The sequence below is a fragment of the Manis pentadactyla genome, chromosome 16 (genome assembly GCF_030020395.1).
Source record: "Manis pentadactyla isolate mManPen7 chromosome 16, mManPen7.hap1, whole genome shotgun sequence".
Classification (NCBI taxonomy): domain Eukaryota; kingdom Metazoa; phylum Chordata; class Mammalia; order Pholidota; family Manidae; genus Manis; species Manis pentadactyla.
In genome coordinates, this window is record NC_080034.1 from 49,929,753 (window position 1) to 49,957,272 (window position 27,520).

General features: G+C 37.4%; 1 protein-coding gene across 5 annotated transcripts; it reads left to right on the plus strand.

The window, feature by feature from the left end:
* Window positions 1-12,005: 12,005 nt before the first annotated feature.
* On the plus strand, window positions 12,006-27,090 carry SLC17A2 (solute carrier family 17 member 2). Of its 5 annotated transcripts, none has more exons than XM_036888118.2 (12): window positions 12,006-12,146; window positions 16,150-16,260; window positions 17,541-17,752; window positions 19,528-19,761; window positions 19,848-19,935; window positions 21,913-21,999; window positions 23,397-23,515; window positions 23,623-23,784; window positions 24,243-24,372; window positions 24,461-24,608; window positions 25,346-25,436; window positions 26,602-27,090. In XM_036888118.2, the coding sequence occupies exons 2-12, from the start codon at window positions 16,233-16,235 to the stop codon at window positions 26,734-26,736; spliced, it is 1,434 nt and encodes a 477-aa protein (XP_036744013.2). In that variant the 5' UTR covers window positions 12,006-12,146; window positions 16,150-16,232; the 3' UTR covers window positions 26,737-27,090. The 5 variants fall into 5 exon arrangements, with proteins under 5 accessions (XP_036744013.2, XP_036743939.2, XP_036744155.2 ...); XM_036888044.2 differs by having other exon boundaries at window positions 17,615-17,752; XM_036888260.2 differs by having other exon boundaries at window positions 25,346-25,471; window positions 26,602-26,738.
* The last annotated feature ends 430 nt before the right edge of the window (window positions 27,091-27,520 follow it).

The window sequence follows — 27,520 nt, forward strand, 5'->3', positions numbered from 1 at the left end:
TGTAGTAGAAGAGATGGTAAGTGGAATAGAAATTAGAGAAGAGGAATACAAAGAAGCTGAGGCACAGAGAGAAAAAAGAATCTCTAAGAATGAAAGAATATTGAGAGAACTGTGTGACCAATCCAAATGGAACAATATTCATATTGTAGGGGTACCAGAAGAGGAAGAGAGAAAAAGGGATAGAAAGTGTCATTGAGGACGTAATTACTGAAAACTTCCCAAATCTGGGGAAGGAGATAGTCTCTCAGGCCATGGAGGTGTACAGATCTCCCAACACAAGGGACCCAAGGAAGACAACATCAAGACATATAATACTTAAAATGGCAAAGATCAAGGATAAAGACAGACTTTTAAAAGCAGCTAGAGAGAGAAAAAAGATCACATACAAAGGAAAACCCATCAGGCTATCATCAGAAACTTTACAGGTCAGAAGGGAATTGCATGATATATTTAATGCAATGAAGAAGGGCCTTGAACCAAGAATACTCTACCCAGCAAGGTTATCATTTAAATTTGAAGGAGGAATTAAATAATTTTTAGATAAGAGAAAGTTGAGAGAATTTATCTCCAACAGACCACCTATACAGTGCATTTTGGACTCCTATAGATGGAAGTATTCCTAAGGCTAAATAGATGTCACCCAAGGGATAGACAAAGAGCACAGAATATGATTCATAACATACAAAGAATGGAGAAGGAAGAAAAAGGAGGAAAAAAAAGAAGAACCTTTAGGTTGTGTTTGTAATAGCACATGAAGTGAGTTAAATTAGACTGTTAGATAGTAAGGGAATTACCCTTGAACCTTTGGCAACCACGAATCTAAAGCCGCAATGGCAATAAGTATATACCTGTTGATAAACACCCTAAATGTGAATGGTCTGAATGCACCAATCAAAAGACATAGAGTCACTGAATGGATTAAAAAACAAGACCTGTCTATATGCTGCCTACAAGAGACTCACTTCAAACCCAAAGATATACAAGATTGAAAGTAAAGGGATGGAAAAAGATATTTCATGCAACTAACAGGGAGAGAAAAGCAGGAGTTGCAGTACTCATATCAGACAAAATAGACTTCAAAACAAAGAAAGTCACAAGAGACAAAGAAGGACATTACATAATGATAAAGGGATCAGTCCATCAAGAGGATAGAACTATTATAAATTTCTATGCACCCAACACAGGATCACCTACATATGCGAAACAAATACTAACAGAATTAAAAGGGGAAATAGAATGCAGTGCATTCATTTTAGGACACTTCAAAAAACCACTCACTCCAAAGGACAGATCAACCAGGCAGAAAATATGTAGAGACAGAGGCACTAAACAACATATTAGAACAGATGGACCTAACAGACATCTACAGAACACTCCATCCAAAAGCAACAGGATACACATTCTTCTCAAGTGCACATGGAACATTTTCAAGAAAAGATCATATAGTAGGCCACAAAAAGAGCCTCAGTAAATTCAAAAAGATTGAAATTGTACCAACCAGCTTCTCAGATCACAAAGATATGAAACTAGAAATAAATTACACAAAGAAACCAAAAACCAATGAACACATGGAGGCTTAATAACATGCTCCTAAATAATCAATGGATCAATAACCAAATAAAAACAGAGATCAAGCAATACATGGAGACAAATGACAACAATAATTCAACAACACAAAATCTGTGGGACGCAGTGAAGGCTGTGCTATGAGGGAAATGTATTGCAATAAAGGCGTACCTTAGGAAAGAAGAAGAATCCCAAATGAACAGTCTAAACTCACAATTAATGAAACTAGAAAAGGAAGAACCAATGAGGCCCAAAGTCAGTCAAAGGAGGGACATAATAAAGATTAGAGCAGAAATAAATAAAATTGAAAAGAATAAAACAATAGAAAGAATCAATGAAAGCAGGAGCTAGTTCTTCGAGAAAATAAACAAAATAGATAAACCCCTCACCAGACTAATCAAGAAAAAATGAGAGTCTACACACATAAACAGAATCAGAAATGAGAAAGGAAAAATCACCACGGACACCACAGAAATACAATGAATTATGAGAGAATACTATGAAAAATTATATGCTAACAAACTGGATAACCTAGAAGAAATGAACAACTTTCTAGAAAAATACAACTTTCCAAAGCTGACTCAGTAAGAAACAAAAAGATAGGGAACAAGACAAGGATGCCCACTCTCTCCACATATATTCAACAAAGTTCTGGAGGTTCTAGCCACGGCAATCAGACAACACAAAGAAATAAAAGGAATCCAAATTGGCAAGGAAGAAGTCAAACTGTCCCTGTTTGCAAATGACATGATATTGTACATAAAAACCTAAAGAATCCACTCCAAAACTACTAGATCTAATATCTGAATTCAGCAAAGTTGTGGGATACAAAATTAATACACAGAAATCTGTTGCCTTCTTATACACTAATGATGAACTAGCAGAAAGAGAAATCAGGAAAACAATTCCATTCACAACTGCATCAAAAAGAATAAAATACCTAGGAATAAACCTAACCAAGGAAGTGACAGACCTATACCCTGAAAATTACTGTACACTTTTAAAAGAAATTAAAGAGGACACTAATAAATGGAAATTCATCCCATGCTCTTGGCTAGGAAGAATGAATATTGTCAAAATGGCCATCCTGCCTAAAGCAGTTTACATATTCAATGCAATCCCTATCAAAATAACTAAAGCATTCTTCAATGAACTAGAGGAAATCATTCTAAAATTAATATGGAACCACAAAAGACCCTGAATAGTTAAAGCAATCCTGAGAAGGTAGAATAAAGCAGGAGGAATTACACTCCCTGACTTCAAACTCTACTACAAAGCCACAGTAATCAAGACAATTTGGTACTGGCACAAGAACAGACCCATAGGCCAGTGTAACTGACTAGAGAGTCCAGATATAACTCCAGGCATATATGGTCAATTAATATATGATAAAGGAGCCATGGACATACAATGGGGAAATGACAGCCTCTTCAACAGCTGGTGTTGGCAAAACTGGACAGCTACATGTAAGAGAATGAAACTGGATTATTGTCTAACTCCGTACACAAAAGTAAACTCAAAATGGATCAAATACCTGAATGGAAGTTATGAAACCATAAAACTCTTAGAAAAAAATATAGGCAAAAATCTCTAGGACATAAACATGAGCAAATTCTTCATGAACATATCTCCCCAGGCAAAGGAAACAAAAGCAAAAATGAACAGGTGGGACTATATCAAACTAAAAAGCTTCTGTAAAGCAAAGGATACCATCAATAGAACAAAAAGATATCCTACAGTATGGGAGAATATATTCATAAATGACATATCTGATAAAGGGTTGACATCCAAAATATATAAAGAGCTCACATACCTCAACAAACAAAAAGCAAATACTCCAATAAAAAATGGGCACAGGATATGAACAGACACTTCTCCAAAGAAGAAATTCAGATGCCCAACAGACACATGAAAAGATGCTCCACATTGCTAGTCATCAGAGAAATGCAAATTAAAACCACAATGAGATATCACCTCACACCAATAAGGATCACCACCATTCAAAAGACAAACAACAACAAATGTTGGCGAGGTTGTGGAGAAAGAGGAACCCTCCTACACTGCTGGTGGGAATGTAAATTATTCAACCATTGTGGAAAGCAGTATGGAGGTTCCTCAAAAAGCTCAAAATAGAAATACCATTTGACCCAGGAATTCCACTTCTAGGAATTTACCCTAAGAATGCAGCAGTCCACTTTGAAAAAGACAGATGCACCCCTATGTTTATCACAGCACTGTTTACAATGGCCAAGAAATGGAAGCAACCTAAGTGTCCATCAGTAGATGAATGGATAAAGAAGATGTGGTACATATACACAATGGAATATTATTCAGCCATAGAAAACAAATCCTACAATTTGCAACAACCTGGATGGAGCTAGAGGGTATTATGCTCAGTGAAATAAGTCAGGTGGAGAAAGACAAGTGCCAAATGATTTCCCTCGTTTATAGAGTATAATAACGAAGCAAAACTGAAGGAACAAAACAGCAGCAGACTCACAGACTCCAAGAAGTGACCAGCAGTTACCAAAGGGGAGGGGTGTGGGAGGGCGGGTGGGGAGGAAGGGAGAAGGGGATTGAGGGGTATTATGTTTAGTACACATGGTGTGCGGGTGTCACAGGGAAGACAGTGTAGCCCAGAGAAGGCAAATAGTGAATCTGTGGCATCATACTACACTGATGGACAGTGACTGCAATGGGGTATGGGTGGGGTCTTGATAATATGGGTAAATGTAGTCACCACATTGTTTTTTCATGTGAAACCTTCATAAGAGTGTATATCAGTGATACCTTAATTAAAAAAAAAAAAAGAAATCTATAGTCTTTCAAATCACTGTTGCCTTCTAAGTTTTCCCCTGGTTGATTTCAAGATAACTTCTTGGCCTTTAGTTTTAATAATTTGATTATGATGAACCTGGACATGGATTTTTGGTTGTTTCTTGTTCAGAGTTTTGATCTTCTTGAATCTGTAATTTCTGTCTTTCAGTGTATTTTAGTTTTCAGCCAATATTTTTTCAAATATCTTTCCCCCTGCACTGTGCTATTTCTCCTCTCCTTCTGAGGCTCTGATGACACAAATATTAAAATATTTCAGAATTGTCCCACAGGACCCCAAGGCTCTGACCATTTTTTGAAAGTCTTTTCCCCCCTTTATCTTTAGTTCAGATAAAATAACCTGTTAACGATCTATCTTCAAGTTCACTGACTCTCTCCACTGTCATCTGCATTCTGCTATTGAGCTATATAGTAAGGTTTTTTTTGGATGGAGGGGTATTGTTTTTTCAGTTCTAAAATTTCTATTTGGTTCTTCTGTATTTCTTGTATGTCTTTGCTAAACTTTCCAGGCATTTCAAGAGTACCTACAATTGTTTGTTGCTGCATTTTAAAAATAGCTGGTTTTAAGCCTTGTCAGAAAATTCTTACATCTCTGTCATTTAAGTATTGGCATCTGTTGATTACCTTTTCCCTTGTAAGGCCTTGTCATTTTCCTGATTCTTAATATGCCTAGTGCTTTTGGTTTGTATGCTGGTCATTTTAAATATTAACTATTAGACCCTGGGCCTTGTTTAAATCCTATTGAGAATGTTGGTATTTTTGCCTTAGCAAACAATCAACCTAGTTAGATTCAGGCTCTATGTTCCCACCAGCTTTCTGTGGATCAGTTCAGTTTTGAAGGTTTTTGCAGTGCTATTCAGATTTGTCTCATGTGTGTGACACCCATTGGTCAGTCAGAGTCCTTGGTGGTAGTATATCCATAGTTAATTTCTCAATTCCATGGTGTGCTGTTTAAAGTCAGAACTGCAAGCACACTGCTTGGGGATGAGCCCAGGAGTTCATAAATAACCTCATGGGATTACTCTCCCAAACTTATCCCTCTTCAAGATGTCTCTAACATTGTCAATTTCTTGAGGCTTCCTCTTCAAAATCCTTTTGGCCAGAAAGCTGGGACTTTATTTACCCCATTCTGCTGTCTTCTTATGACTGCACATTTGTCCAGGGCCAAATGTCAGGAACTTAAAGAGAAAAAAGAAATGGTCATTCAGCACACTACTTGGACAATACAGTGTCACTGACATGAGATGAAGATTTACCTTTCTTAGAGTTTTGGCTATGCGATTAATTAAGGGCTAGGGTGGGAGAGCATGGAGAAAATAAAAAATATGCAGTTTTACCTCCACTCTTTCTGAGTGTTAGAAGATCCCTTTCCTAGTCCTTGAACCAGAACTAGAGAGCTTCCTCTAGATCTGTTTCTGTGCCTCTGTGCCCACTTCTGGATTATGAGCTGCTGGAGTCCAGGTCAAGATATACTGAAGAAAAGTGAATGACTTACTTCCAGCTCAGTAGTTCTTCAAATTCTCTTCTTCTTCTGCTCTCTGCCTATTATTGTTTACATTTTAGAGTCCTCACTAGCTGCTCTATGAATTTCCAAGTTTTATAGCCTGAAGGAGGACTCCTAGGGCAGTTTTAAGTTATCTATTTTAAGGTAAGTAAGGTATCTATTATTTTCATAAAGAGAAAAGAAATTAATAAAACTAGTTTTATTTTTCCTAAAAAAACTTTGAATATAAAACTTATTCTCTTCTATTTTGAGCATAAAGCAACAATAGATAAATTACAAACAGAGGAGGGAAATATCTTAGTAAAACCTAGAAACAGTATAAATATCTCTATAAGCTAGAAAATAAAGAGAGACACAAAGCTTTGCACAAGGCTGCAGCCACAGGCCTACAGGGGCCTGGGACCAGGAGCTGGTACTAGTGTCTGGGAATTTGACCTCTGCAGGGGAAAAAGAATAGGAACAAAGCGGGCTCTCTGTAAAGACAGGATCAGAGCTCACTGTGAAATCTGTGGCTCATACTAGACTGTTTGCTTATGTGTATTAGTTATCTATTGCTGTCAAATGAATTACTAGCAATTTAGCAGCTTAAAACAATGTCTAGTGTTTGTAGGTCAGAAGCTGAGACACAGCTTAGGTGGGTTCTCTGGGTGTCACTTGACTACAGTCCAGGTGTTACTGTGTTACTAAGTCTGAAGTCTCTTCAGAGGCATAGGTGGGGAAATAACCACTTTCAAACTCCATCAGGTTATTGACAAAATCGAGTTCCTTACAGCTACAGAACTGAAAGTTTAAATTTCTTGGTGGATGCTGCCTCAGCTTCTAGAGGCTGCCTATAGTTCCTTGCCATGTGGGGGTTCCCCAACACAACCATTTGCTTCCTCAAAGCTAACAAAGAGAGACAGAGAGAGCAACCTTGTTAGCAAGATGGAGGCTAATGCAATATGGTATAGTATAATCATGGAAATGACACCCATTACCTTTGTCATATTCTATTGGGTAGAGGCAAATCATGGGTTTACCACACTCAAGGGCATGAATACAGACATGAACACAAGGGGAGAAGGATCATGTAGGCCATATATATCATGAAAAAGGCTTCAGACCAATTTGTGGCTGATGACATCAGGACTATAGGCATTAGGAAAATATAGTCCTGTGGAAGTAGGTAGGCAAACAGATTAGGCTAGCAACTGATACCTCGGTGAAGCTGCTTATAGGATCAAAGACCAGATTTGTGATGGCTGCAATATTATCACAGGGCAGAACACCTGGAATGATAGGGTAAGACCTTGTATGTTTGGAATGTGAATTTTAAAATGCAGGTGAAGGTAACCTAAAAAAGTCCTAGACAGTGTAAGGTAAGCCCTGAGAGAGGGAGAGGGGGAAGAGAGGAAAGCAATTAAGAAAGACAAAAACATTGAAATTTGGTTTTCACACCAAAATTTCAAAATTTAAAAAGTAATATAAACATAAAGAGCAATCAAATTCAATGAATGGAGTGTGAATTTACTTTAGATAAAAATAATTTTTAAAGTCAGCAAAGATAACTATGTTTAGAATGCTCAAGGAAATAAATGAAGGATTAACTTCCATTTAAAAACACTAGGAAACTTTGAAACCAAAGTAGGTAGAAGTCAAACAAGAAAAGCTATTTAAAACATTTAGAAATACTAGAAGAAATATGGAGATTGAAAGAAGAAAGTTTATTGCTGAAATAAATTTTAGACTAAATATTATTCCTGGAATGAATTATAGACTAAATACAAAGGAGAGAGTATAAGAGCATTTCTACACAAATAGCAATGGGCCAACAGCATCAGAACCAACATCATCTGGAAGCTTGGTGTAAGTGCAATACCTTAGACCCACCCCCATGCATTGAGATATTTAACATTTTAATAAATTCCTCAAGTAAATCATATGCATATTAAATAAAAGAAGTGCTGTCTTAGGACAGTGGAAGAAAATTTTGAGGAATTTGCTCATAATACAAAACAGAAAGACAAAGAAAAACATGTATTTAAAAGAACTATTATGACTTAGAGATAGCAGACAAAGGATTCTGTATACCTATAACAGGTCAATCCAGATGAACAGAGTAGAAATATTTAAAAAGATAATAGTTGAGAATTTTTTGGAATGAAATAAAGGCAATGATTTTTCAAATCATAAGTACACTGCAAGCCCTGAGCAGGACAGCTGCAGGTGATTTATGCCTCTCTTCTGGTGTATTCTACTTTATTGTTGAGGTGGTTCTCCATTGCCACATCTGTTGTTCAGTAAAAAGTTGTTCTTTGTGTAGATAATATGTTATTTTTCCAGGGAAGGCTTTAAGAGTCTAACTTATCTTAAAATTCCAGTGAAAACTGTTCTTTTCTGGTGTACTTTATCTTGGATTGGTCCCTCTTTGCCTCTTTTTCGAGTGTCTATTTTTTTTCCTTTTAAAATTATGCAAATTTTTCATTTCAGTGAATTTTCTTAAAACAAATAAAAATATGCTACCGAATTGTTCCATAAAATTGGCACTTCAGAAAAATGTTTTGTATTTCTTCCTGTAGTCTCAGCACACTGCCATGCATTCCTATTTCTGTGTCCACATACATTTGCATTGAGGAAGTACAGGAACCACAGGTTAAAGTTCATGCTCCCGAATTTTACATAAAAGGCCTTTGTGACCTGGTCATATTGACTTTCCTCTAAGCTTCCCACTGTTCTCTGACTTGGAATTTTTGATCTGGGTACATTGGGTTTTCCTAAAGTTAAAATGTTTTTTTTTCTTTTTCTGGTTACGTAAGAAATAAATGCTATTTGTATAAAACTCTAAACAATATGAAAAAGCCTAAGGAAGAAGGTCAAGTTCATCTAAAATCCCTCTCCCAGAGCTAATTACCTTAGATATTATACTCACTCTCTCTTAACATATATATATATATATACACACACACACATATATATATGTATATACACATATGCGTTTACATATATGCCTGTATAGGTATATACACATGCACACTTAGACAAATATGTACATATATATTCACACACATAATTTTACATGCATAGGTTATAAAGGTTGGTTTTTCAAAGTCACCTTTTAGTTTAGTTTTATAGATTTTTTTTAACCATCTCTTTAGTTACCCAAACCAGATAACCAAATAAACAGCCATGTCTGACTCAGAATCTCATACTAAGATACAGACATACAGGCTTTTCTTGGGTAAATATTTAGAAAATAATGGGATCCCTTTCTCTGTACTCTGCATCTGCTTTACTCATTTAAAATTATATGATATCATACAAAAGTATCCAAGTCAACTGATATAGATACAATCATCCTTTTAAACTGTTGCTTAATTTTATATGATAAGGATATATCACAGTATATTTACTTGGTCTCCCTTTGATGAGCTTTTTAGCTATTTCCAGTTTGTCCTTCCATTTTTCCTTCTTCTAATTGGATTTTCACTAAATGTGTTTATTAATTTAGAAAGGATCATTATCTTTATGATATTAAGTTCCCCTACCCAATAATATAGTATACAGTAGTATACAGTTCAATTAAGCCAGATCTTGTCTTATGTCCTTTAATTAAATTTTTTTTTTCCTTTGGGTCATACTTGTTCAAATAAATCTTAAAAATTAAGTAGTTTTTGTTTCCTGAGAACAGTAAAAACTTCTATTCCATATCTGACTATTTATTTCTACTACTGGAAAAAGCAATTGATTTTCTTTTTCAAATGTTTATCATGCTTCTAGTCAGTTTACCAAATTCCCTTCATGCCTTTGTACTTTAATCCCCAGTCATGTTGAACTTCTAATTCCTTATACCATGCATCTATGGCTTTGTTCTTTCTGGAAGATCTTTCTCCTTTGCTGCTGCTGACTCATTCATACCATCTGTGAAGACTGACCAGTAAGTCTTCCTCTGACACCCCCATGTTGACAGAGATCCTTATTTGTTCTCTTTCCTAGTACTTTGGGCATGTTAGTATTGTTTGTTTTTATTACTTTTCATTCTAGCTGTCTATCTTTGTGTGTAGTCTCTGAACTCTGTGTAGTCATGAGTCAGGGCTTAAACAAACTGATATTCTCAGAAACTAGCACCAAATCTGGAACACACTAAAGAAATTGTAATTGACCTGTTCTGATTGGAAATAGCTGTTAATGCCAAGCCAGAGTGACCTAATTTTTTTACAGATCTCTGATATTTTTTGCTACATTACTCTTGATATTTATAATTACAGATAGTTATTCTTTAAGTGTATAGCTCATTGAGTTGATTTAGTACTTTGTTATGTGAAAATCATGGAGGCTAAGGGGCTTGGACCAGCTAAAGAAATCTTGATTCTTGATGGCAAGTGTGACTGAAGAATTAATTCATTCAGTAAACTAATGTTTATTGAGCACATACTATAGGTCAGATACTGTGCCAAGAGCTGTGTATATAGAGATTCTCAGAACACACACTATCCCATCAGATGGTTTACAAAATCCAACTGTAAGATTATACTATTTAAACAAAATACACAGCTTCAAGAGTATAGTTTGAATCTTATTTGTGGCATTGGACACTCTTGACCACTCTTTCCTTATTATACTCACTCCTATTTTGGAGATCCCCTCTCGGCTACTTTTTCTACCAGGGCTGCTTCCAGGTCATGCTGTCACATCATCTTCTGGGCAGACTAGACCAAAAACAGTTCTTATTTGTCACTTTATAAACTGTTTTCATTGGCTGATAAGGCACATGATGATTACAATAAGTCAAAATAACCAGAATTTTCAATTAAAGAACGGAAGGAATTGTTGTTTCGATTCTCCCTGCTCCTCTGCTCCTCAGAACTGGACTGTGGTAGGCTAAATAATGCTGCCCAAAGATTTCCACACCTTAATCTCTAGAACCTGTGACTATGCCACCTTGTATGGCAAAGGGGACTTTACATATGAGATTAAGGATTTCGAGATGGAAAAACTATCCTGGATTTTCCAAGTGAGCCTAATATAATTACAAGTTTCCATATAAAGAGGGAGGCAGGAGGGTCAAGTTAGAGATAAAAAATCTGAAGATTTCATGCTGCTGCCTTTAAAGATGGAAGAGGGGCCATGAGCCAGGGGAGGCAGGTGACCTCTGGGAGCTGGAAAAGGAAAGGAAATGGATTTTCCCCTACAACCTCCAGAGAGTATGGCCCTGCTGACACGTTTAGTTTTAGTTCAGTGAAACCCATTTTGATCTTCTGACCTCCAGAACTTTAAGAATAAACATGTGTTGTTTTAAGTCACTAAGTTTGTGTTAATTTATTATAGCAGCAATAGAAAACTAATACAGAGGGAAAAAGTAGCTAAGCTGGCTCTAGTACGCTTCTTGGGGGAGTATACAGAGACTAATTGGGACAGAGAAACTCAACTAAGGCAGCTTGAAACTAATAAAGCCAGAGAGGGCAGGCCCCCACCTCATTTTATAAGGGTTAAGAATCAAACTGGGAAGACTCAGTATCAACCACAGTCCAAAATTTAAGAATCACAAATAGGACACAAATACAAGAACCAGGAGTTAAGCAGACATTGGATTAAGAAAAGCACAGATAAGAAGCAGAAAGGAAGGGTACAGGGTAGTTTCATTGAAAGATATCAAAGTAGCCAAAGTTCACATTTATTAGGTGGTGGGCATCAAATGTTTAACAGAATCCCTTAATGGGAACATTTCATTTGTTCAGATCTACTATCAACATGAATATCTTATTTAGTTTGCCAGATAACCCCATGAGTTGAGTATTATAGCTCTTGCTTTATTAATGTATAAGCCAATTAAAAGAGGTTAAGTGACTTGTCCAAGGTCAGAGAAAACACTTGGCAGTAAAGGTGGGGTTGACCTCATCTCTCTCATCCCAGGAGCTTCATTCTTTTTCTTCCACACCAGGCCACCTTTCTTTCAGGAAAAAAGGCTTGTTAAATTTTTGGTTGTATGCATATTTCAAAGCAAAAAAGCAAGGTATCACCTTTTGAGATACTTACTCTTATCAGTGAGAACTTGAAAATTAAGTTAAAAATTAAGCAGCAAATCCAAACTCAGGCTCTCTGCCCTGAGAAAGTAGGGCTGAACCTAGTGCTGACTGCCACGTGGCTCATTATTTATCCTTGTGAAACTGCAGAATTATTTGAAAGGGAAGAAGGGACAGAAACTCTTGCTTTCTTCAAAGTAGCCTTATAGTCTAGGGCTTAAAATACTGATTTAATGGTGAAGGTAAGTGCTTTTCTTCTTTTTGGGTCAGAGGATAATTACTAACTAGAGATCTATTAAAGTGAGGAAACAATTTGAGGGAAAGTCAGAGGAAGAACATTAGTAGCAGTTTAAGGATCTCCATCTGAGATTGGTTTCTTATTCCGAAGTGGAGAGACTTTCTAAAAAAGGTTATCAGTTCAATCAGGACCCTAGAGCCAGGCTGCAGAGGCCACCAGTGCTCATGGACTCTGTGGACAATGGTTATTTCTCCCAGGATTCTGTGAGTATTAAACATGACACCTTGTTGATTTGGACAGGCTCTGGCTGTGGAATAAAATACTGGATCAGAGCTAACAGGGTTTGGGTTTGGGGACTGTGACTGATGAGTCTCTTCAGATTTCTATATATATTTGAAATTGTCTCTCAAGAAAAGGAAAATATGAACAAGTTGTGAATAAGACTGAAGCCAAGAAAACTTGCATGCTTGTAAAGATCACCTGGCTTGTTGTTTTCATTGTACAGCTGAAGAAAGGTGTCCACCCATTTGTGCTATGGTAGGAGGCCCTGGGGGGAAGACTCAGTGAAGGTGCTCTCTCCCATCTTGCCCAGAGAGCATACCAAGTCTAAAGCCCAACTGGGCTCATATTGGCTTGGAAGAAACAGCCTGATGTTGTCACTTGAAACAAAGGTGCAGGGCACTCCTGTGTATTTTCCGATGAGCTGAGCTTTGAGCCCCTATGGGTAGCTCCCCTGCTGTACCTTAATTTAGGCATAACGCGGCCTTCTTCAACTGCCTTTTTCTATTCCTTTTTCCATGATTAAATTCATAGATGAATTGACAGCATAATATAGATCTACTGGAATAACCAATTTTATTTCAGAACTACCAATCTTTCAGAAAAGTAGGCAGCTGATAAAAGGGGCCTCAGTTTTACTAAGGCCCCTTAGTAACACTTTGCAATAACACTTTACAATGTATAATACTTTACATTCAGAAGCTATGTGTCATACCTTTTTTTTTTTTTTTTTTGACTTACAGCAGTCCTGTGAGGTAATACTATCCCTTTTTTTCCTATGAGACAATTAAAGCTCTGGGAGCTTATGAAACCTGCTCTGGTTTACCTAGACTGTGAATGGCAGGAAGAACTTGGTCCCTGGATACCCTTTGAACTGCAGGTTCACGCTCTTTCAACCACAAATAACATTTACTCTGAGTAAACTAGGACACTCGACTAACAAGAGGTGATGCAAGACAGCCTGAATATTAGGAGAAATCAAAGAGCAATAGAAAGACCATTATAACAAAATAGTGAACTCTAGATTAAGATGACAAAGGGAAAAATTTATCTTATGCATTAATCATGTTGTCTATATTATTAATTTTATATCAAAATATAACTCTATAATGTGTCATAAAGTTATTTTTAAAATACAGAATTTTCCTTTAATATTCTGTTCTATTCTACTTACAGCTTTGACACTAGGATTCACTATTTTTTAGAAGTGTAACTTCTAGTGAGAAGATACTTAACAATGTTCACACCAGGATTAAAACTCATTCCACTGTTGCTAAGTGCGTATCAATCCTGTCAGTGTGCAGACCCCATAATTTCATATGCTTCTGTGATTATTTGAGAAAAACAGTTTCCATCACTATGTTACAAAAAGTACCTAGTTTATAATTATTTGGGATGTCCACCTGATTTCTGTATTTGTCTCATGGAAAGAACACAAGGAAATTAACAATTGAAATTAGCTATTGAGACAAAATTCAAAGTAGAACATGAAACCGTAAAAGCTAAGTAGGAATGGCAACAGATGGAGTGAGAAGGACAACTAAAGTGATAGGTTTGTGATAAAATTCCATTAACAAAAAAAGCAAGAAAGAGGAATTGTCTTTATTTTTTAAAAATGTTTATAGCTCAATTTGAAAATATTTTTATCATCAAATTTCCTTCTGAAATAAATTATTAAAACTTAATTTTAAAAATCATGTAAATTCTCATGTAGAATGCCTCAAAATGAACATACCCTACCTATTGTGTTTTAAGCTTGCATTTAAAATATGAACATGAAAGGGAAATAGGACTAACACATAAAAAAAGCAGCAGTCTGGATAGTAGGAAACCTGGTGCTGGCTCTGTAAATTGTGTGATTTGAGGCAACTTCAAGCTTTCTGCACAGCAGTTGTCTTATTGATAAAATGAACAGGATTTCTGAGTCTCTTTCTGTTCTGGAGTTCAGTGCTTACAAGATATATTAAAGAGACTGGGAAGCTTTAAGTGGGGTATAAATATTTGTAGCTGCATGTACAAGTTAGAAAGTTGCCTTCAGCCAACTCTTGGATCTTACATAACAAAGGAAATCAAATAGCAAATGGTCCAAACTCTGGGTCAACAAGGTGTCCATTCCAGTTTGCTTCAGCTAGGATCTGACTATAGAGTTCTGAACTGAACTTCTGATATCCTCCAGATGTTGGCAAGACTTGAAAGCCTTTCGAGGCAGAGCAAAAGCCAACATATTTTCTGGTGCTGACCTCTTGTGAGAAACTGGGCATCTATTTTGATCCACTGTAATTAAAAAAAGAAAATTTCAAAACTTCAATGGGGAGATCTTATTCCTAGAATTTTGGAGACATTTGACAAGCAGAAAACTATCCTGAGTATGCTAATGAAGCCTAATTATTGTTCTTTCAAAGACACTTAGCCTCTTCTTCTGGATATAAAATGAATATCTACAAGTTGTAAAAAAAAAAGCCATTGGGTAAATATGGAAAATCATAAAGAATAATGTGACCACTGTGTTCTATAACCCAGAAATAGCCACTGCTGGCACTTGTGTGATTTTGTTGCTCTGTGGATATGTATGTATCAACACAGGCATAGTGCCTGCTTTGTACACTAGAGTATACAAACATTTCCCTAATGTTATTCAACATCTTTGAAAACATTACTTAAATAAAGTCCATCTTAAGAATCTATTAAAACTGACTCACCAAATCCTTATTGTTAGGTTAACCTGTCTCCAATATTATGCTGTAATAGCTAATGCTGCAAAGAATATTTTTGGACAAAATTTTTTATTTGTATCTTTCCTTATAACATTCCATCCTAAGGTTGTATATTATGAAAATCCTTAAGGGTGCAGATAAGTTTTGTGAAATATGTGTTCAGATAGAAGGCATGGTTTTGAATGATGGATATAAGCATGATATATGTATTTGTCATGGATGCTTTTGTTTAGAAATGGCTGCCTAGTTGACAACACTCACAGAGTGAGGATTGTTCCTAAAAGAATAAATGTATGTATCTCCAAAGACAGTGTGATTGGTCTACAAATACAAAATTAAATATGTCTATTTTGTTATGAATTCTCCATCAAAATAGCTGGTTTTATTCATAATTGTAGTAGAAAAGTCCCCATTCAGTATGATTTTACAGTGATTTGAAGAATTTTCAGTCTAATAATGTCAAATTGTGTGTAGCAAAAACAAGAAAAACATTTTAACTCTTTAAATATAATACATGTGGGTGTTATGCAGCATCATCCTTCATGTTCAAAAATACATCATTGAACTTTTTCCTGATTGTACAGAAGGGATAAAAACATGGTCAGAATGAAAGAAAAGACTGCTCTGGAACTTTTCTCCTCAGCCCTGAGCTTAATTTAACGTTCCTGTTCTGCACTGCCTCAAGCCATAAAACTCCATACCTTTGCATGGTTCTCTGAGATTTGCAATTTTCTCATTTAATTCTTGCAGTGCCACTCAGAAAGGAAACTTACTCTTGCTGAATAGATGAGGAAATGGATGGTTAGAGAATTTAAATGACTAGCTCTAAGTCACATAGCTGGAACTTAATAGCCAAATTTTCTTATAAAAATCTAGTCATATAAATATAGTACTGCAAAATGTAAATCATGTAGCTATGTTGGATTAAAATTTTTTATTGGTGCTGAGGGATGGCAGCATTAACATGAGAAAATGATTTGTGTCTCCTCTCTTGCATTGTTGTTCTTCCCATAGATAAAAGCCTGCTGTGGTAAAAGAGATTCAGGGCAGAGGGAAACTCCACCACAAAGTGTGGTACCATTTTCCAGAGAAGGCAAATGGACAAGAAGCCTTCCACTAAGAAAGGTAAAATTTTTTCTTGCTTGCAGGCTACCTTATGAAAGAGTGGAAGCTGGTTTCCAGTGCTCTTTACACATCCTTGCTCTCCTCTCCTCTTTTTTCTGTCATGCCATCCTGATGTAGAGAATCTCTCAGTGTTACATCAGACCAGCTCCATCCTGTTGCAACATGGGTCCCTCATCCTGTTATCTGTTGTTTTTTCATTAGGGAGCCCCGCTGAGTTATCTATCAAAAGTAAGCCAAATGATCAACAAGTTCTGGGACATAGGAATGGAATGAGTCTTGAAAAAGCCATTTCTAACAAACCCCCCCCATATATATATATATGAATTCCTACTACAATATCCCTTCCAAGTAGCTGGCTATTTGCCCTGAGCTTGGAAGCCTCCAGTAATATGGAAATAATTCTTTTGCAGGTAACCATTTCTATGCTTGAGGCTACTTGCCATTAAAGATGATTTCTTCCATTATATTTTTATCTGTTTCTCACAGTTTCTCTCTTCATTTCTTTTTAGTCCAAGTTCTCCAAATGCAGAAAAAATTGAATTCATCATTCACTTGGCAGCCCTTTCAATACTGGGCCATTGTCCCACTTCGTGGGCACTTTAAAAAAAATGTGTTGCTCTTGTAACATATTGAATACTCCCCCAGCATCATATAACCTACAAACTCAGTAGAAATTGTTCTTCATATTAATTTTTTAAAAAGCTGAGCATATGTGAAGGCAGGGCCTAGTGACACACAACAAAAATATTTCTGAGTGAACACTATACTACAAACTTAGTGTGAGTGCTTATTTATACACACTCAGATATTTTAAAAGAGAATCCTTTGATGTCCAATTAGCTTAATTCAAAGGCAGTTTTCTAAGTATAAAACTTTCAACTGTATGGGAAATGCCTATGCAACACAGATGGTACTGCTGACTTACAGCTAGGAGACTTGAGTTTTGGGACTGGCTCTGTTACCATCCTCCTTATTCACTTTAATTTGGAACAATGTGACATTTTTGCCTTCATTTAGGTTTTGCTATAATTATCATCTGCTTCCCACACCTCTGGAAAAAAGGCCATATTTGCTTTATGGGATTGTAAGATTCCAGATTTATTGTCTTGAAGCCAAGTAAAGAATATGACAAAGGAGGGTTGTAGTCATGGTTATTTTAGTGAGGAATGATAGTGAACTGCATAAGATCATCTGCAGTTTTCAGAAAAAGCCATAGGAGAAATGGAAAGAAGGTACTGTCAGTCAGGATACACACTGCATACTTGTGTGTAATTTGCTAGGTCCAGATTTCTGTTCATTACGCTATGGGCTGGCTCTCATCATGCACTTCTCAAACTTCACCATGATAACCCAGCGTGTGAGTCTGAGCATTGCAATCATTGCCATGGTGAATAGCACCCAGCAGCACGGTCAATCTAATGCCTCTTCGGAAGGACCTCTTGCAGACAGCCTCAGTAACCCCGGCAGCTCCATCGAAGAATTTCATACAAGGGTAAGTATAACAGAGAACTCTTTGCTGAGAGGGAAAACCCACTTTGAAAGGTGTGCTTGGGCCTTGATTCTGTGGAATAGAGAAACTGCAAAGGACTGGTACTACTTTTCTTTGAGACATTGCTTACCTCTGTGATAAAATAATCTTTCATTGAGATTATTATGATTACAAGGTGGAAGAACTATTGGACAAAATTGTGAAAACTTCTAAAAAGGAACAGATTATTGGGTGTCTTCAGTGAAAAATTAGGCACATCCTTCTGCCCTATTCTATGCCTGTCTCTACCTTTCATTGTCTTGGAGTCATTTTTCAACTCTGTAAGTTTTATACAGCAAATAGTAATCCAAATGATTTTTGTGCATAGCTTTGCAAATGAATTTTGTCCATGGAAAATCAACCGACACTCTCATTTACTTGCACCTCAGTTGAATAAGCCAGTTTTGCCAAACATTTAAAATCTATTTCAGCATTACTTCCTACTTATATTTGTGTGGTTCTTTGCATTCTCCTTTGGACCAGTTGTAACATCTTACCAATCCCCTCATTAATCAATGAGTTGATTAAATAAAATAAAATCTTTATCACATGTTCTTTTTATATTTATATGAGGATCATGATTTGGCCCTACCTTAATTTTTTCCCTTTAAACTGTAATTTACTATACATCCTCATATTTCATGATTTTATTACCTTGGATCCAGTTATTTACAATGACCTCTCTGCCTCCCGTCTTTCTTCCATCATTCATTCTACACATTGACACTCTTGTGCTAAAAAATCCAGGATACCTTCTAGTTGCTAGACTCTTGTTTTGATCTGATGTGCTTCTCCAGAATTTGGTCCCACTTCTTAGCATACTCATATCTGCTATTAATGACCCAGGGAAAGCCTTTGCTCTGAGCAAGTCAGAGTCCTAGTTTCTGATCATTATTTATCATTCCAAATGCTACAAGTCCACTTTTACCGTTTCCTTCAATAAGAATGAATTTTTCTATTTCTCTTTATGCAAATTATAGTTATTCTTCAAAGGGTGATTCAAGTACTGCTTCTTTCCTGAGATCTTCCAAATTGCTCTTCCCTCTTCTTGAAGTCCCTATTTTACTGATGTTCATCAACAAACTTCAAACTTAAATTCTGACATGAGTCATATGTCATATTATTTATCATTATTTAACTGGATAAAATGTTTCATATTTTTATATTTTTTGGCTCTCTATTTCAGTTAACAGCAGGATGCCACATATCTAGTGTGCTACCAAAAGTCTTTTATTGGGTTATATCAGAAGAAGATTGTGATCTTATTAATGTGCAATATGTGTTTCAGGAAGTCAGCTCTGCCAGGGCAGACCATAATTCCTAAACTTGACTTTAGGGACTGATTATGATGAGACTTCAGTAAACTTGTGTTTTCTTATTTTTGAAATGAGAGTCAATATGTCATCCAACGTTTACCAGAAGCAAAAGAGTTAAAGGAAACTCTTTATCAGACAAAATATTTCTCAGTACTTCTTTTCATTTATATCTTCCTCCCATCTGTCTGTGTCATCATTTCTTTTTCTCTTTTCTTCTTCTTCCTCTGTGTTTTCTCCTGCTGACAGAAACAAATTAGGGGTATAACTGGTTGTTTGTTTGGAAAGGATAGAATATTTAAGTTAGGTAAAAAATAGAGAAATACCATAATTTATATTTTATACTAGGGTTCCATCAACCCCAAGCAGCTCTGGCTGTAATAAAGAACTTCTTTACAAAGAACTTTCCTTTTTTTCTATTCCCAGGCTTCTGTATATGAATGGAGCCCAGAAACTCAGGGTATCATCTTTAGCTCCATCAGCTATGGGATAATACTGACCCTGATCCCAAGTGGATATTTAGCAGGGATATTTGGCGCAAAGCAGATGCTTGGTGCTGGTTTGCTGATCTCCTCTCTTCTCACCCTCTTCACACCATTGGCTGCTGACTTTGGAGTGGCCTTGGTTATTGTGATTCGGACTGTCCAGGGCATGGCCCAGGTACACAGATGCTTTCTCATTGCAGACTGGGGTACACATTCCTGAACTCAACTAGAGACCAAAGGTCTTAATTATTTTCATTTCAGGGAATGGCATGGACAGGTCAGTTTACAATTTGGACAAAATGGGCCCCCCCACTTGAACGAAGCAAGCTCACCAGCATTGCAGGATCAGGTGAGGATGTATATAAGGATTACAGCTTTGTAATCTGCTTCACCCTACCACATCTTCCCTTCTGTGCATGGGGTGGTTTGGAGGAGAGGGAGGAAAGTACTACCAAAAAGAAATTCAACAGTTACATATACATAAGAATGACACATGTGTGCTGCAAGGCCACTGAGGCTCATAAGCAGAAAAGACCATTGTGAGCTAGGGTAATCAGAAAAGCATCATAGGAAAAAGCTAAGAACTTTAAGAATTTGCATAAATGGAGAAACATTAAGTAAACTTGATAAAGTGTTGTATAAAAAACACTTCAGCAAATATATAGAAGTGAGAATTAAACTATCAGATTTCAAGTGATAAGAGAAATCAGGCTAGAAAGTGGAGTTTAAAGAGCCCACATTTGTTCTGAGCTCTTTACCATTTTGAGCCAATTTTCACAACCATCCTCTGATATAACTACAATTTCTAACTCTCATTTTACAAGGGAAGGGATTAAGGTATGCAGAGATTAAGTAAACTGCCCAAATACAAATAGCCAGCAAGTGGGAGAACTGAGATCTGAGCCCCGGCAGCTTGGCCCCAGAGCACACACTGCCAATCAGCATGCCAGACTGCCTCTCCATAGTGTGTGATCATACTAAGGGCTTGACGACTTTGTCATTACTGCCCCAGCTGGTGGCTCTGAGAGTGTGCGTGTACTTAAAGAACAGAAGCGGGGTTCCATCAAGACTCTCACTTCCAGGTCCAGGGTATGGCTGCATCCTGCAGACTTTTGTTGCAAAGCAACCCTCCTGCATTCTGGCTTCTTCCATGTAGTTGTCATCATCTCCTCTATCTACAAATTCCCTTAGCTGCTCTTCTCTCTCCTCCAACTTTGTTTCCCATCAAAGCCAAGTTATCTCCCTAAAGTACACAGGGCATTTTGCTCACCTGCTTGGGAATCTTCATTGTGTTCCTCCATGAGGGCATATAAAGACTTTCCTCTTTATTGAATGGATATAAAGATGCTGTGGCATATGGTCCCAACTGGCTTTTCCATGCAACATCCCTCTGTTGCATGGAAAAGCAAGACTCAAGTTGCAATCTGCATTTAATTTCTTTCTGGCTCTATTTTTACTGTCTCATTTTTCTGGAAAGTCCTCTACTTCCAGCTCATTCTACCAAAATTCCATACATCCAACTGTTTCGCTTAAGTAAACTATTCATAAATTTTATCATCCATTTTAGTTTTCTCCCAAAGTATACTTTCATATAATATTGTAGTTTTACTTTCATTGCACATCTTTTTTTAAAATTGCAGATGGGGACCCACAGAGGGGGTCATAAAATCAATTTAGTGAGTCAAAGCCAGTATTTAAAAATGAAAGTAAATAGAAAAGAATAGAAAATATTGGAGTGTATTGCACTTGGTAAGGCTAAGTACTGATTTAGGAAACCTTTGTTTGAGGGGTGTATGTGTGTATTGTGTTGCCATGTAAAATGCACTTCTTATTGTAGGTCTCCATAAAATGTTTTCAGACTCCAAGGTCTACATTGTATTATACTTGTAATAGTGAATTTTGTTTGTGATTTTCTCTCTAACTGGACTGAAATTAGCATAAGCTCAGGGACTGTATCATTAATTTTTCAAGAATTCCCTTTTCTGTCCCCAATCTCATATTGCCCCCTGACAGAATGTAACTCTAACTATACGGAAATACTGATGGACTATGGTTACAGAGAATTTCTATGACAAATGAATGGATTTAGATTTGGTCACATTAATGTTCAGGAGCCATTGAAGTGTCATGAGGCATATCACTATTTATTAAGTCTAATTATTTCACATGACTTTATTGGGGGAGATCTTTGAGCAGGAAGAAAGGCTCTCATCATCCAGTAATTTTAAGTCTGCCACCTCTCTTTTGGGACAACATCCAAGGAAGGCCATTCAGTCTCAGCCTTTGCTATTTTCATAAGTGTTTTTTTTCTCCCTCTTCTCTTCAGGGGCAGCGTTTGGGTCCTTCATCATCCTCTGTGTTGGGGGACTAATCTCACAAGCTTTGGGCTGGCCTTTTATCTTCTACATCTTTGGTGAGTCACTTTCTCTTAAATCCTAACACCTCCATCACACAGGCAGTCATTTTGATGCCTGAGGATCCATGACCCACATTCGGCTGCCCATATGAGAGAAAGTATCTTTTGTTAAGTGGAAAATGACAATGAATGTTCAGGATAGGTAGCTTTCTTATTCTAGTCTAGGAGATGATTGTATGCATGGCGCCAACTTCTAAGAAGCCAGGAGCTCAGACATACCCTTCCACCCCAGGCACCTTCTGTGGGATCTCTGCACCACAACTGAAATGTGAAGTCTAGTTGCTGTGTGTGGTTAAGATGTCAAAGTTGGTGAAGTAAACCTTAACTGTGTCTTCATATTTCATTATAATTATGAATTCTGCCAAGATGCCCATAACCTCTTCTCTACCAGGTGAATCTTGCAAAGCTCAGTTTAACTACGTCCTTCCTGATGGGGGCTTCCAGGACTTATCCCTGCAGGTTCAGTCTTTCTGTTCTCTGTGATGCTTACTGGTAATTTCTTCTCTAGGCTATGTTGGCATGTAATTATTTATTTTCCCTTCTCCCTCTCTACTAGACTGTGAAATGCTTCAGACAAAGAATCTATTCTATAATTTAAAAAATTACTTTAGTACTATTTGGTACATGACTTATAGCTTTATTAATAAAAGAATGGATGAATCTGATAATTAGAGGGAATTTAAAGATCGTTATTCCCCAGAATATTTTAACATAAAGCCTTCTTCAAATGGCAAATCTTGATGATGAGACAAATTTCTATTCTGCTGTCATTTCCAAATGGTGTCATTAAATATGATTCTGGCCTGAATGGCTTTCTCATTAATGATATTAATCCCAGGTCATTTTGGTCCACACATGTTAATGAGGGACTGTCAATTATTTCTTCTGGAAATCCACAATGGACATATTATTTGAATACAAATAACAGTGCCTTTTGCAAGTGTGTTGGAAATTTTTCTTCACCACACTGATTTTATGGCATGTTGTTTAATGTATATATGAAGACCCTCTTCAATCCTGACTATTCAGATCTTCCAAAATAAGACACTACTGTGTGTATTAAGAAATTGCTGTTAATGACATATAACACTATACCCATTGGAGTCTTAAGAACAATTAATCAGCCATGCTCATGCTAATGCTCATGCTCTTCCCAGAGGGCTCTGACGTTGACAAATGGCACTCTGTATTTGAGAGGTGGTATCTGGAAAGCATTAGTTAAAGGGAAAGCTGTAGAAGAATTGAAATTAAAAAGTGAGAAAATTTAGGTCCTTATGGTGAAATAACCATGAATTGATCTGTGTGTTTTGGGGGCCAGGCACACCACTTCAGAGGAAACTTCCTTCCCCCAGCACATAAATCTACCTGAAACTAATTGGGTTCCGGCTTCCCAGGTAGCATTGGCTGTGTCTGCTGTCTGCTGTGGTTCACGGTGATTTATGATGACCCTGTGCACCATCCATGCATAAGCATCAGGGAAAAGGAACATATCATGTCCTCACTAGCTCACCAGGTACAGTGCACCCATTCTACCTGTGGTCTATGCAGAGATCTCCAGGGCAGAGGATGGGGCTCTCTGACCTGTTCTAATACCCATGTTGATTAGATCTTTCCTTTCAGTCCAGTTCTCCTAGACGATCTGTCCCCATAAAGGCTATGGCCAGATGCCTACCACTTTGGGCCATTTTTATGGGGTTTTTCAGCCATTTCTGGTTATGCACCATAATCATAACATACCTACCAACGTACATCAGTTCTGTGCTCCATGTTAACATCAGAGATGTGAGTATGCTTCCCATACTTCTATGAAAATGATAATGGCAGGAAGAGAAATAGGTCTATGCTGCCTACTACATTCTGGCTTTGCACATACAATTTATTTGGCCCTCCCTCACAGTGATCTTGAGAGAGGTATTGTAGTGGCTCCCATTGCCCAGATGTGGAAATGGGCACATAGAAAGGCGAGATGGCTTGCTCTGTGTTCTTAACCTCTATTCTACACTATTGCCACATGCTGATTCTTCAATTTACCTTAGAAATTAATATTTCTTTTCTCTGGATACCAGTGTAATTCAAGTGCTAGACTTCTTACCTGAGACAGTATTGTGTGGAAAAGGACACTAATTTCCTTAAAACAACTCAGAGTGTAGGGAGGGTGGGCCAGTGGTTTGTCTGTGTAACTGATAATCTTCGGTGCTATATGCACCTCTGTACTCACTGGGTAAATTTCCTTCCTTCAGAGTGGGGTTCTGTCCTCCCTGCCTTTCATTGCTGCCTCAAGTTGCACCATTCTAGGAGGTCAGTTGGCAGATTTCCTTCTGTCCAGGGATCTCAGATTGATCACCGTACGAAAACTCTTCTCGTTCTTAGGTAAGGATAGGAGTCTGGTCTTAGTTAACCAAACACTTTTTCTACACATGATCTGAGAGGGTCCTGACAGCTTGTCCTCATTGCCTAGGGCTCCTCCTTCCATCCCTGTGTGCTGTGGCTCTGCCCTTCGTGGCTTCCAGTTACATGACAACCATTATTTTGCTGATACTTATTCCTGGGACCAGCAACCTGTGTGATTCGGGGTTCATCATCAACACCTTAGATATCGCCCCAAGGTAAGATTTTTGCCTGTTTGTTCCCCTCCCCCAGAACATTCCAAGGGGGTTAGACCTCAGTCTTTTTACAACATCCTCATGTTGCAAAAAGCACAAAATGATAGCCAGAATAATGACAAGTACCTAGAAACATCAGTATGTGGTCATGACCTAAAGCATTTTTAGAACAAGAGTACCCAATCTCAATCTTGGCCACTAATTATTTGAATGAATAGCTTCCCTAGATTCCCCACCAGAAAGTGGACTGATTTCTGGGAAAGGCAGACAACACGAGTGTTTTGAAAAAGCTTCCAGAGTGTTGATCATATTAGCTACCACATTAAGTATGTACTTGCCAAGAGCCAAGCCCCATTGAAAGGATTTCTCATGTATCAACATAACTAGTGCTCACAACCACATGAGGCAGGCCCTGTTGTTATCCTGTTTAGGGGAGGACAGAGAGGCACAGTAAAGATAAGTGACATGCTTAAGGTCACACAAAGTCAGAGCTGAGATTTGCACCCAGGTGGCTTGTCCAGATTCTACTACCCTGTCTGCTGCACAAACTGCTGGCCTTGCTGAGCAGCAGGGGTGGGAATCTGGGCTTGCAGGAGACTAAATCGTTCCCTAGTTGTTGACTCAGCATGTAGGTGATTTTAAGGTTGACAAACATACTTTGCTATTAGAGCTGAATTGCATTAGAGTTGAGTTGCTAAAATTTCATAGGCAGCTTTCTATATAAAATCATCTCCCCACAGATATGCAAGTTTCCTCATGGGACTCTCAAGGGGATTTGGGCTCATCGCAGGAATCATCTCTTCCACTGCCACTGGATTCCTTATCAGTCAGGTTGGGCCAGTTTATTGAACATCTGCAAGTAGCAGGTATTGTTTTAGGCACTAGGAATTCACAAATGCTTTCAAGGATTGTGTGGTCTGATGGGAGAAATAAGCATGGATGTCAACACAATTATTCTATTCATAGGGGTCTACAAATCAGAGTCTGGTAGGTCAGATTTCCCAGGGAAAGAAAAATATAAATGGAATTTCTAAAAATGAATAAATGTTAGATTGATGAAAATGAGCAGTTCAGGCAGAGAAACATCATAAATGATATCCTAGAGGAACAACAGCATGACAATTCTTAGTTATGATCAGAGTAAATGATACATGTTAAGGAATGGTAAGGCAGAGGAGGAGAGGGGAAGATGATGAAGAATATGTTCAGATGAATTCCATTTAAAATCAAATCACAAAATGGAGACACAGAGTGTTTCAAGGCCAGCTGAGAGGTTGGATGATGGCTGAAAAAGAAAGGCTGTGAGACAAAGCAGTGCACATGGGTCATGAGGCATTCTGGGTGTGAAGTGTGGGCTGGTAAGAAGGATGAAAAGGTAGAACCAGGCTGGGATGGAAGGACAGAGTCAACTTACAAAAAAAGTTTTGTTTTATTTTTAATACATCTCTATATGTGGCCTAGCTTCTGGGTTAATTTTTGACAAATTGCTAGGAATCCACTGTTATCATAATGCCAGAAATGAACTATGACTTACCAGGGCTTGCTGAGGAGAATGATACAGGCAGACCAAATGTAACTCACATTGTATGGAGATGTCCATTAAAAGGGTTATTGTGATTAATGTCAACAGCTGAAAATAAAACAGAGAGAACACAAGAATGAGATCTTAAAGATGTCATTGTAGGCATAATTTTAAATGGGAAATACAATATTTTCATGAATGTTGAGACCCAAATTTCTAGATACACATTAAAGTAGGTTACTTTATTTTGGTTTAGAGAAAAATCCATTCCAACCCAGAACCCAGTGTTCATTTTCGAGTCTTCTTGTTTCCAACTGTTTCATGAAACCTTTGATTACTTAAGATGTTAAGCGACTATTGCATATTGTACCCTATATTCTTTGTGATCAATGTTGCAATACACAAAATGGAAGATTTCTAGAATTGGTGGAGAAGGAACTGTGAGACTGATCATTCTGCGTTTCTTGCCGCCAGGATTCTGTGTCTGGATGGAGGAATGTCTTTTTCCTGTCTGCCGCTGTCAACATGTTTGGCCTGGTTTTTTACATCACATTTGGACAAGCAGAAATTCAGAACTGGGCCAAAGAGAGGCCCATCACCCGCCTCTGATGATTGAGAGTTGCAAACTTAAATGACCATTAACTTTGTGACATTTTTTATTGATTGTCATTCTTTCTTCATATTCTTGGCCATAGACTCAACAGATCTCTATTCTGGTTGTGTATTAAATTTCCCTGGGGAGTCTCTAAAACATACTAATGAATGGGCCCTATTCCAGAGACTGAATGAATTGGTCTATGAGAGAGCCCTGATACCACTAATTTTTAGAGACTTCCCAGGATTTTTAAACCTGTAGCCAGGGTTGACAACTTCTGGACAAACTTGAAATGTCAATTCCTGTTGCCTTTGACTTTTCCTCTTTGGAAAGTACTGGATGAATAAAAATCTATGTAAAAATAATAACTGATAACTACCTTCATGGGTATTTATGAACACAGAGAAGATCTGCTAGTAATTGTGGCCATATAATTTATAGAGCTCAGCAGAGAACAGAATTTTAAGGCTGTAACCCTCAGAATTAACATTTTTATTGTTTGTATACATTGTGAAATATGGATTTTTATTTATGTGGTTGAATTCTACTAAAATTCACATGTTAAAATTAAGCAGACCATTTTCAAATTACTTAGATTAGGATTATTTCCATCAGGAAAAAATTTTCACTTATCCTAACTAAATTCCAGGACATTAACAACCAAGAAATGAACAGAAAAGGTGAAATGAATAAGGTTAACAAGAAATCAGGAGAAAGAGAAGATAGAATGGAAAACTTGCAATTTGAAAAGAATGGATGTGAGGGAGGCAAGGTGGGCAGTTTGAGAAGGGACAGTGA